Here is a 12,079-nt window from a genome sequence, read left to right as displayed (position 1 = left end):
GGTTGCTAAACTGTCCCTCCCAACAGGCCATTCTAATTGGTTTCCTGCATGTCAATCAAACGCCCCCCTGTGGACATCATGGCGAGCGAGTCTTCAATGGCAGCTGAAGACTGACTTGATAGGACTGTAATTAAGTGCTTCTACTTTACAATTATTTTCTGCTACGCCCCGCCCCAAGAAGAAGAAATTACCCCACAAAGAAAAGAGAAATATATATTTTTTTGTTTGCATTTCTTATTGCATTGGGTGAGTTTAATAACCACATTTTTCTTCAACAGGCCTTTTAGTTTTCAAAACATTGATCTCGACCAAGTAGTTGAGATTTCATGCAGTGGTTAACATATTAAATATGTTTAAATCATGTGAAATGCTAATTTGGAGAGAAATTAATACCACAAAAATATCCAGGGCATCGGACAGTCTTTATTTCGGTAAGCATGCCACAAGATATTGAATACTTTCATTTCAGCATAGGAAACTATTGCATCAAACAAGGAACCAAATGTGTATTTAAAGGCAACAGCATCAAATTCTCACATTCATTACACTTGTGATTGGATACTGACATGCAAAACATTCGTTGTTTAATTCATAAACTAGAAGAAGAAATAATACAAAACAAAGGAAACATTCAAATGTCTCCCATATCTCATTACGACACAAGTCAACTGTATGGCGCAATATCCATTTTTCAGATGGACTGACTCAACAAGTCTTGCTAGTTTGTATTTAACTTTTGAAAAAGATATCTAAGGATGGTAAAACAGGGCCAAACAGGTCCAACCTTTTTTTGATGTGCAATTACAATTTACAAAATTCTAGAATGGGGGAAAAAAATGTTCCCTGGGGTCACACAGCCTCGCATTTTAAGACTTATCTTGTAGCCACCCTAGTTTTCGTGGTAAAAAAAGAAAAAAAGAAAGCCGTACTCGTTCCTGCGGTTCAGTGGGCAAGGTGAGCAGTGGCTCACCTCCTTAAAACTGGACATCCCTCCAAAAATAGACTCAGCCAGAAGTCCTTCCTGTATTGTTATTACTGTAATTATCATTGACATTCATTCATATTTTGTGTTTATGGGAGATTAACCGTTATTAGCTATTACCCATTATCAGGTAGTCCAGACTTTGACTGGCTGCTATCCCATATTAAATTTTTTCACCTTGCAATGTTTGCTCATACATCTGTCAAGCAGACAATAAAAACAGTCTGTCCGTAGCCTGGGTGTTGGTTCCTACTTGAACATAAAACTCTAATATACGTCTGACTAAATACTAATATGATGCCAATACTATCAGATCATGAAAAGATGCCAAAATAGTACCTGAGTTGGATATTCAATATACTGTATCCATTTATTAATGAAACAAATGCAGACAGACAGGTTTATGTAATATTTGCATTTTATTCTAAACGTGTGGGGGCTTAATTATCCATCCATTTTGTGCCCATATTTATAATTAACAATATGATACAATTTATTGTAATTTATATTTCATTATATTTACTCAATCTCACCAATTTTGTTATTGGCGTTGCTGAATAATAACAGTCAAACAGTTAAATTCTTCTGACTGGTTGTCACTCAGGTGATTTCTCCCCTGAAGAAAAAGAGAAAAGAGGAACAATATACTCTTATTATTTATCACATTTTGTCAACATATAGCCCGATGCCTAAGTGAAATATACATTTGCTTACAAGTGATTGGGCCAATGGTGAGTGGCTTCAGTGGAGCAGAGTCTGACACAGAGCGGTGCGCTCTGCTTGTGCAAGGCTACATGGAAGCATGTGAAAAGCACCAGGAAATAGATGGTTAATGGGCATGGATTTGCGATGCTGTGAGTCAAATGTGGCATGTTACTCACCGGAATGCAAGAGAACCTCCTGCGGTCACACAGGCTGAGGCTACAGTGGAGGTAAACATTTAGGTATTCCCCCTGAATGAGGAAGTGCAGGGCAGCGAAACGAGCCCGTAGGGACGAGCCACTCTCAGCTATGGACACCAGTTGGCGGTCAGCCGGGCATCTAATACGGCCAAGAGGAGATCATTGGTTATCGTCATCTTTCAGTCGACAGTCATCCCAACTGAGCAGACGCATACTTGTTCTGGATGAGAGTGTATCGGTAAGAGCTCGAGGGGTATGGGGAGTGAGAGGTGAAGCAATCCTCCAAAACAACTGCCAAGCTGGGATCGGTCTTGTCCACAGAGACCCCAACATACAACGGTGAGCCCACTGGAAGGACCACTGCACCTTGTGCATACGGTTCTGTATAATTGGAGTTGCGGAACAGGACCATGGACGCATTGGCTTTGTCACCGGAGCCAACAGTTGCACCTTCCACACTGTCAAGAAAGAGCACATGCCATCAATCAAATTAAAGTGTTTTTCTCTTAACACAGTTTATGAGACTTACACAAATCCTTATGACACAGACAAACACAAACTTCGTCCCAGTTATGATGTAACTACTCACTCCAGGAATGGTCTGATGGCTACATTAAGACTGCTGTCTGCGTCCAGGGGATAGGCGCATGAGAACGGAAGTTTCACAGGGAGAGAGAAAGATGTGTTGCTCAATGGGTAGATAAATAAACTATTGGAGTAGATTGCATGCGTGCTGTTGGCCTGTAAGACAGATGGTCAGGAGATCGAACATTAACATTTCATTTAAGTGTGGTATTTGATGTTAATTTATAGTGCAGTACATGTTCAGAAGGTAGTCATTTTGTTTTATTTAAGGGGTTAAGAGTTGAGGAAAATTAGAAAAATGTGGTACAGTACTGTATAAAAAAAATATGATTACTTACGCCGACCAGCAGAGGGCAGCGTTTGCTACTTAGTGTGCCTGGACTAAGGGGAGGTTCGCATTCTATAGCAAAGAGCCACACACAAGGCGGAAACAGCCGTGTATGCGAACATTGTTAATAAAGCATATTTGATTTTGTGTTTTCCAGAAACTCTAATCAAAAGTCTTTAAAAAAAAATGTGGAGCGACAGACTGCATTCTGCACCACGCTACACAAGCACAGCCTTTACATACAGTACAATTCAAGAAGATGAACAAATGGGTCTGGATAAGTTCTTGCTTGATGTGTTGGTACAGCTTGAAAAATGGCACTAACAAGAGAGGACTGCCATCAGTGCTAAATAAATATAACATTTTCTTTCAAGTTCGCATTGGACAATGAATCAGAACTGTGTCACCTCATTGCAAACATCTACATCATGGTGTGTGTGTGTGTATATATATATATATATATATCAAGGTGTAGTGTTTTTTGGGGGGGGTGGCTTACCGTCAGCGTGGTTCCGCAGGCATCTGCCTTTGCGTCAGCCTCGTACCACACGACATCACCTTGCACCCGGACCCAGGAACAATTACGGACTGCCAGGTTGCCAGAGAATGCGTTGTAACCAGCACTTGTTATGCTAACTGAATCCAGGCCCACTTGGATTTTGTTGGGGTCACAAATAAGGTGAGAAGGTCTGAGTGAAGGTTCTTCATCTAAACAAAAAATATATGGGTTATTTACTTTCATTGTTTAAATGTAATTATGCCAAAACTTTATTGAATACAAATATATAAAAGCTACCTTCACAAATAACACTGGCATCCTCCCTGTGGACACAGTTGTGTTTCCCAAATCCAAGATGTCTGCAGCTTGTTATGGAAGTTTCATTTCCGTAACAACGGACATTATCCAACCAGATGGGTCCACTGCCCTGTCCAAAAGCTGCACTGTGCAGTGCTGAACGAGCCCTGCCGCAGTCCAACTGTCTACACACCACCTTGGCATTGGTGAGGTCCCATATGTCGTCACACACGGTACCCCATTGGCCATTGTGGTAGACCTCAACTCTTCCAGCGCAGCGGTTGTCAGAGTTGACCAGCCTCACGGGTGAAGCAGCTAACACAACAACACGTTTACTGTACGATTCATGAAAATTCATCAAACTGAAAAAATTATCTCATCGTGTATATAGTTAGCAAAACTATCGTAATTGCTTCCTTTAGTTCTTACCTTCACAAATCACTCCAGCATCCTCAGAGTGATGACAGTTGTGCGATCCGATTCCTTGGTGGCTGCACTCGCCCAGCTTTGCTTCACTTCCGGTGCATCTGACGGTGTCCAACCAAATGGGCCCTCTGCCCGGCCCAAATTGAGCATTCTTGAGGGCCGCCAGGGCCCTACCGCAGCCTAACTGCCTGCACACCACCTGTGCGTGCTTCAGGTCCCAGATGTCATCGCACACTGTTCCCCACTGTCCACGGTGGAAGATTTCCACTCTGCCGGAGCAGGAGGTGTTTCCACCATTAGCCAGACGGACCTCCCCCTCAGTTACTGGGTACTGTGTTGTTGTCGGGGGAGAATGTGTTGTTCCATTGGTGGTTGTTGTGGCTGTTATTGTCGTTCTTGTTGTTGATCTGTGAGCATCTGTCGCATTACTGATGACACGTGTTGTTGTTTTACCGGCGCTAGTTGTTGGCTCAGGTGTTGTAAAATGGCTTGCTTCGTCAACCGCTGACAACAAAAGAGTTCTGTTAGACTGAATGACTCCACAAAACCTTTACAGCAACAGACCATTAAAGGTAGAATTTTTTGTACCTGCACAGTATGCCCAATGACACGTGTTTGGCTTCACAAGTTTGTAGACGTAGTAGCTGGAAGCTGCTGTAGAGCAGAGCTTCACATGGATGCGTTCTGAGCCAAATTTGCAGCATTCTTCACTCCAGGTATTACACATAGCGCGTCTTACAATTACATCAGACTGTGTGGGATGAGGTTCTTTTAGTGACATGGTGATATGGGTTCCACACTTGAATCCACGGACACACCCCTCAGGAATATGTGCGCCGTTTTGTCCGAGAAATAAGCGATACCAGCCATGCCACTCAACATTTCTGTCACACTTTGCAGGGTTGGTCATTCCACGTTGTGTCGAACGCCAGTCATCATTCAGGACAGTGTAGTGCTCACAAGGGTCAGCGCAACTTGTTCCATTATTCGCGACGCAATCCATGCCTGATGGACAAACGGTGTCTCCACAGCTGAACTGGACTGATTGTGAAGAAATTCCGGATCTGAGTGAGGCAGTCTTTAGGCATTGGTAAGAGCCCGGTGTGTTTTGGCAATCCAGAGGTGCCGCGCATGGTGGGTCAGGGAGCGAACACTCGTCAGTGTCCACGCAGCCTCTGCCAGGTGCCCACTCATAACCGTGGCTGCAACAAGAGCCATCGCTACAGGCTAAGGTATTGTAACACGCGAGACCGTCGCCGACAAAGCCTTCTTTGCAGACGCACGAGAAGCCAGTGAAGGAGTCGCCTCTTTCGTGTGACTCTTGGCACGTTGCTTTTTCATGGCACGCATCACAGCTGCTAACAACGGTACCTAAGAAGAGTCATTCATATTTAATTGCATTTTCCACAAGAGTCCGTAAAAACACAACTCACTTGACAAAAAGTAATGGTTCGGATAATTTGGGTGGGTATGATGAATGTGTAAACAGCGTCTTGCTGAAAGTTGGTTTGGGTCAAAAATATGTGACAAAGGTGTGTACTTTTTTTCTTTGATGTGAATGATATTACAACTATTTAGAATTTGTTAAAATGTATTTTGTTTGCAGACGACACCACTTTATTTAATGCCGGGAAAAATATGTATAATGTATTACAAGTAATAGAGAAAGAGTTTAAGAATATTGTGAGGTGGTTCAATGCTAAATATGAATAAAACCAGATTTATGATTTTAAGTCGTAGAAATATGGATGTCGAAGCAACAAGGGCTAATGAAATAAAGTTTTTAGGTATTACTATTGATGAACATTTAACATGGAAAGCGCATATAGAACATGTGAAATCGAAGGTATCCCAAACTGTAGCCGTTTTACACAAAGTCAAAGAATCATTGAACAAGAATGCTTTGTTATTGTTATATAATTCATTGATTGTTCCATACCTGACCTATTGCATTGAAGTGTGGAGGTTCACCTGCAAAACCTACACTGAACCCATTTTATTTATTTATTTTTACAGAATTCGCTATTCGTGTCGTGTCTGGATGTGGATACAGAGATGTAAAAGTCATCATGAAATTTGACCAATTAACATGCAAATTAACAAATTCAAAAAAAGGGAACGTGAGTACAAATTAAGAGGAAGAGATATTTTTTTCAAACCTAAATACAAAACAAAACAAAAAGAACGATGTATTTCAACTCAATGTGTCAGTTTGTGGAACAATCTGGATTATAAAACTAAATAATCCCTGTCCATTTGTATTTTTTTTTAAATGTACAAAAGCTCAATTACTGTAAAAAATATATATAGCACAAGGCAATGCTCTTCTAATCTAAACTAATCATTTAGTTTGTTACCATAATAGCTTCTTTACGGCTTAATGTCATTTATTTTGTGTTGATTATTACTATTATTGTTATTTTTGCATTTTTATTCTATTTTATTTTTTCATTTTCATTTTTTGATCAGGTGCAGATACCACAAGTTTCACTTCTTTCGGTCCACTTTCATTTCTTTTTAAAGAATGAAAAAAATAATAATAATTGTAATTGAAATTGAAGACAGAATTCAAAGCATCAATTTTGCATTGTTAAACTTTTACTACTGACGTCATTTATTTATTTGCACACAGAGGACATAACATAAACAAACCATTGTCACTTTCAACTTTGCCTTTGCAATAAGGGGGTTATGATTTTTTTTGATTTTTTTTTTCATATTTCAGTGCTGTCAAAGTTAAAGCATTAACTCATTGAATAATAAAAAAAAATCTCATTAATCATGTATTAACAAAGATTAATCACACAATTAATTTTGACCACAAATTATCCTTTAGCTTGACAGCGGATGGTTACACAGGTTGTTTGGGCAATAAACATAACTACATGCATTAAAAAAATATATAATAATAATAAATGTTCGAATACAATTTCTGAATATTTGTTCATGTCAAAATGTTTAATTATGCAATAATTAACTCGTTAGAAAAAGAGAAGGATGAGAGTATGCGGCGGATCAAAACATATGTTGAAGACATCCCAGTAACATTAAAAGCAGAAAGAATTAACACATAACAGGTGCTCTTCAAAAAAAAAATGTTGACAAAAATCCTTTTTAATAAAGTGATTTATCATAATTAATCAAAATTCTAAGATGTGATTAATGTGATTTTTAAAAATTAATCATTTCGCAGCTCTAATATATTTGTATATTTATATACTGCATTACATTACTTTACTTGAATAGCCTCCGTTCTTATGTTCAGTAACTGTGCATGAGAGGACGTCAAACCAAAGTGAAAATAATATCAACACTATACCTGATCCTCTTGTAACGAGCTGCAAAATCAGAAACAATAATACTCTTGTAGGCATCCCCATATTGGCCTTGTGTCGACCTTTAAGAGAAAGAAAAGCAATGAAGTTCATACACTATACATAAAAGCTTGAATGACTCCATGTGAATAATGTCTAGGCAATTCTGATTATTATATATTTTTTTAAATTGTGCTGTTATGCATAAAAATAATTTATTTACCTACCTTGTTGCCTTGACAAGAAGTGTGTCCTGGATCTGATGATGATGCTTTAACTGAGGAAAGAGTGAGGGAATTTATAGGCCAGATTTGTTATACAAGAGATCATACAAAATAATCATTTATCAAACTTAAATGGTCCGTTGACAGCTGATACTGATGGGGAATTCAATGGGAATGTTACATATTAATCAAAACTATTTCTACAAAATAGCCCTCAAACAGAACAAACCCAGAGTCCACAAAGTTAATGGTCATCGGTCAATATTGGGCAGAGTTGAAAAGACAACAGAAAGGGATAAATGTAGTTTGTACATTCCCCTGTTAATGTTAGCCAATTGTATATTATACAATATGCACACAAAGTTGTCAGTATATTTGTTTTATTTCTTGCCAAGCAAATAGTCTATTAAAGTGTTAAGCTTTTATATTTTAATTAATTTTGACATTTAATCAGTCCCTTTGATTTTAACAAATAAAAATGTGAAATACTGTAACTACAATTCCGTAGACATAATACAATAGTATTGGCAAAGTATAAAGTTTCAATTTAGAACAGAATTGTATTAAAACTATCGTGACTTATAACTACCTAATACCAAGTTTACCCAACCCAAAATATCCTGCCTACATTTCTAGAAATGAGAATATGTATAATAATATAATATATGATTAGTCCAGGTTGATATTTATTTAATATACATAATGCATTATAATATTAGATATACAGTGTATTATTTTATTTTAAAGTTGTCATACATGACAGTTCTAGTGTTGTTCCGATACTGTTTTTTGGCCCCCGATACCGATTCCGATACCCAGCTTTGCAGTATCGGCCGATGCCGATACAATTCCGATACCTACGGGGTTTTTTCAACATGAAAAAGCTGTCCTGCCATTGGTTCAGAGCATTCAAGGGCCAATTAGCCTTAACCTTAGCTCGGCATGCAGTGAACATGTCACACATCAGCGAATGTCGTGCATGATCAAGACACAAGATGCTGCATCCAAAGTCCAAAGTATATTAGCGTCAGAATTAATGGTATCGGCATGTTACTTGTTAGTACTCACCGATACCGATACCACTGTTTTAATGCAGTCCTACCAGTATCGGTATCAGAACAACACTAGTGGTGACCCCGCTAGTGGTTTAATGAAGCCGTATCCTTGTACGTTTGACCTATTAGGACTATGAAAATTGGTAGGCCTAAAATGTAAAGGAAGTGAACTCTGAATATTTGAACGTACAATTGTGGCCCATTTTTACACGTTAACAGGGGTTATAATATTGAAACATACTTTTGTGTCATCATTTGGTGCATTAGGTAAAAGTGTAGATTCTAGCCCCACCGTGGCAAAAAAATAAATAAATGATTATATTATATTATTATTACATATTATTAACAACTACAAAATGCTTGAAAACTATGTAAAATATATTTGTGTAAAAAAAGTAATTAAAGGCGGGCATTCCGTCAATATTGACGGAAGGTCCGTCAATGACGGACGCCCCTTTTGTTGACAATTAACAGGAAACTTCAAAAAATGTATGAACTTGACGGATGACAGAAGGGGGTTTTCATCCGTCATTGTAATCGTCAATCCGTCAATGACGGACGTCCCGTTTTGGTGACGGATTGACAATGACATTGACGGATGCCCACCTCGGATACCAGAAAAATTGACGGACGCTCATTTTGCTGACGTCACGCTACAGGATTGGCTGGAAATTGTCTGTTTGCAATTGTTCAATAAAGTTATATGAAAAATAATTGACGGTAAAACATTGGAAAGAAATTAATAAAAATGTCATTGAAATAACAAAATGTATGGACTAAAATTGTAAAACGTGAATTTCCCTAAGAATATAAAAGCAGGATACTTTAAGATTAAAGAAATAATCAAATTGATTGAAGCGCCTTCGCGCTTGCTGGTGACGTTACTACTGCAGCGCTAACGAAATGCGCGATTCACTTTGGTTTGGTTTCTTTTTTAGCTGTTCACAAATCACAATACATCACAAAACGATAATAGGAACAATTAAGATTCTAAACTGACAATATTTGTCACATCTCAGGCAATTAATTTGTGTATTTAACTATTTATAATTTATTCAATCTATTTTATTATTTATTCAAAATATCTTGCGTTTATATTCTTAGGTTTATTTATGTTTTTACAATTTCTGTCCGTACATTTTTTATATTTTCAACTGGATAATGTCCGGCCAATCCTGTAGCGTAACGTGTTTGTTAGGTGACCCCGATACAATCTGGCAGTCCGGTCACATCTGGTACTGACACCGGCCCTGTGTGTCATACCCTAAACCTAACAGGAAGTCCGCCATTTTGATTTTACTCTGGAATTTGGTGCCATTTTGGCCTTTTCTAGAGGTCGGGTTTTGACAAACTCCTCCTTTAAATGTATCCAAATGTCTTCATACTTGGGGTATTTCATCAAAAGATGTTCAAGATGAAATGTTAGAGTTGTAAAAAAATTTGGCACACGCTGTTAAAAAAAAAAAAAGACGCTATTTTTAAGGGTCTAAGCCTGGGTAAAAAATTATGAAACTTTGCATACACATCAGGTCTGGCAAAAACATTTATTTTTTAGAGGGTTATTGTCCTATGTGCTAGTACCCCCAACATGTTCAGAGCTGTAAGGCCCTTTTATAGATGCTCGCAGCTCTAGTATTAAATATAGTATTTTATTTATAAATTATAAACCTACATACAATTTCAATAAAAATATAGTATTTTGCAATTACAGTAAGTCTATTTAAATTTAAGGCTTTCAATCTTTTTTCTCAATGCAATTGTGCAGATATGTTTTTAAAAGTACAACCTTTCAAAAACTATACAAACCTGGCATTTTAATCTCAGTGTTGCTGGTGTGTTTATATCGACTAAACAGTACATACTTACTTAACAATAACTAATATAGATTCCCTCTATGTCAGTTAAAAAAGTTCTTAAATATAAATAAATAACAAAAGATTTGACTGCAGACTTTGTATTTTGTACTGTGGTTATGCAATAGTTTTATTGATTTATTTAATAACACCATGTACTCCCTCTGAAAACATTTTATGCAGTATGGCTAAAGTAAATGATTGACTTGGTGCTTTTGTTCTACATAGGGCGCTTACCCAATATAAAGGGTAATATGGATATGTAGGATATGTTGTTGTCCTGAACTGTTGTACGAATCCAGGTGCCCAACAATTTGTAAATAAAGGGCGGGATCAGCCTGGGAAGTCTTCCTTGTTTATACTACAGCCTACCCTGCTTCGCAAACATGTTTTTGAGAGTGCCTGGGAGAGGGCTTGGACAGCCCAGTTTCTCACACTCACAGCTTTTTGCTAATGAATAAAAAACGGAGCGGCACGCGGTCCGGACGGAGTCAGCTGTGGAACACGTACGATTGCCCAGACGTTGTTGCAGCTCGCTTCACCCGGACCGTGGGCTCCCCGGTCTAGTGTCAAGGTATTGATTACTGTTTGCGGGGAATAAAATGTACAATTATTCTAGCAAATCGAGTCGTCATTGTTGCTGTTTGCGGGGAATGAAAGGTATAACCATTCTAGCACAGCGCAGGTGTGGATTACTGTTTGCGGGGGATAAAACGTACGATTATCCTAGCACAGTATAAATGTTGATTGCTGTATGCGGGGAATAAAAGACACATTTATTCTAGCAAAAGTATATCAAGTCTCTGTGTATTCATTGTTGCCGCCGACCACTCACGAGCCTGCATAAAAAAAAATAAAAAGGTGAAGTAGTGTTTTCCACAAAACACATATCAACATAAAGAAAACACAAAACAAGTATAAAATATAAGTTGAAGTAAAAAAAAAAGAAAAACAAGAATAGGAAGAAAGAAAAGAGTTTATATGTTCAAAAGGGGTAGGAGGAGATTAAAAACGTAACTAGTCCTACCCCTTATTCGTTTTATGTTGATACAATGATAAGGTTAATGTATTTCAACAAAATAAATACGCACATTTGCCAGCAACATATGTACATGAAATTCATAGGCAAATACCATAATTCATTTAGGAATCATATCCTCATACTCACATATATAATTTTCATTACACTCATACCGATACATCCAAAGAAATTACAGCATATATACATTTTTAACAGCTAATGTCTGATTCAAGTAATTTTCTTGAACTTTGCTTTTGAACAATTTTTTTAATTCAGCAAGTGACTGACGTCTTTTCAGGTCAGTTCCAAAATAGTTCCACAAATTAACACCTTTTGTAGACACTTGTATGTTATAATATAATATATAAAATATAATATATATTATGTTATGTTATAAGGACTCTCTCTAATTTCAAACAGCTTCTGAGTACTGTGGCAGAGTAGATTGTTGTGTACTTTATACATTATTTATTTTAAATTCAACTAAGTCGTAAAATGTCATTGTATTTGATTTAATAAACAGAGAATGAGTTGGTTCTGTATATTTTGATCGATTTATAATTCTTTTGGCTCTTTTTTGCAGTTTGAAAACA

At 37.6% G+C, this 12,079-nt stretch overlaps 1 protein-coding gene across 1 annotated transcript; it reads right to left on the bottom strand.

Moving 5' to 3' along the window:
* Positions 1 to 1,428: 1,428 nt before the first annotated feature.
* LOC147170147 (uncharacterized) lies at positions 1,429 to 7,584 on the bottom strand. The gene is made up of 11 exons (XM_086082743.1): positions 7,561 to 7,584; positions 7,339 to 7,416; positions 4,608 to 5,390; positions 4,023 to 4,523; positions 3,594 to 3,908; positions 3,297 to 3,505; positions 2,474 to 2,625; positions 2,100 to 2,342; positions 1,864 to 2,023; positions 1,697 to 1,772; positions 1,429 to 1,598 (listed from the first exon to the last, which is right to left on the bottom strand). Exons 2-11 carry the CDS (start codon positions 7,397 to 7,399, stop codon positions 1,579 to 1,581), a joined length of 2,520 nt encoding a protein of 839 aa, XP_085938869.1. The 5' UTR covers positions 7,400 to 7,416; positions 7,561 to 7,584; the 3' UTR covers positions 1,429 to 1,578.
* Positions 7,585 to 12,079: the final 4,495 nt, after the last annotated feature.

The sequence above is a fragment of the Leptonotus elevatus genome, chromosome 8, assembly GCF_054856555.1.
Source record: "Leptonotus elevatus isolate MCC_2025b chromosome 8, RoL_Lele_1.0, whole genome shotgun sequence".
Lineage (NCBI taxonomy): Eukaryota > Metazoa > Chordata > Actinopteri > Syngnathiformes > Syngnathidae > Leptonotus > Leptonotus elevatus.
This window is presented reverse-complemented; position numbering and strand designations above follow the sequence as displayed.

Bases quoted from the DNA above. Each gene is read 5' to 3' on its own strand.
- LOC147170147 (XM_086082743.1), bottom strand. From the start codon at position 7,399: ATGGGGATGCCTACAAGAGTATTATTGTTTCTGATTTTGCAGCTCGTT. The intron at 3,909-4,022 runs GTAAGAACTAAA...TTGTTGTGTTAG, and splicing joins TGCTGGAGTGATTTGTGAAG to CTGCTTCACCCGTGAGGCTG. The intron at 3,506-3,593 runs GTAGCTTTTATA...TTTTTTGTTTAG, and splicing joins TGCCAGTGTTATTTGTGAAG to ATGAAGAACCTTCACTCAGA.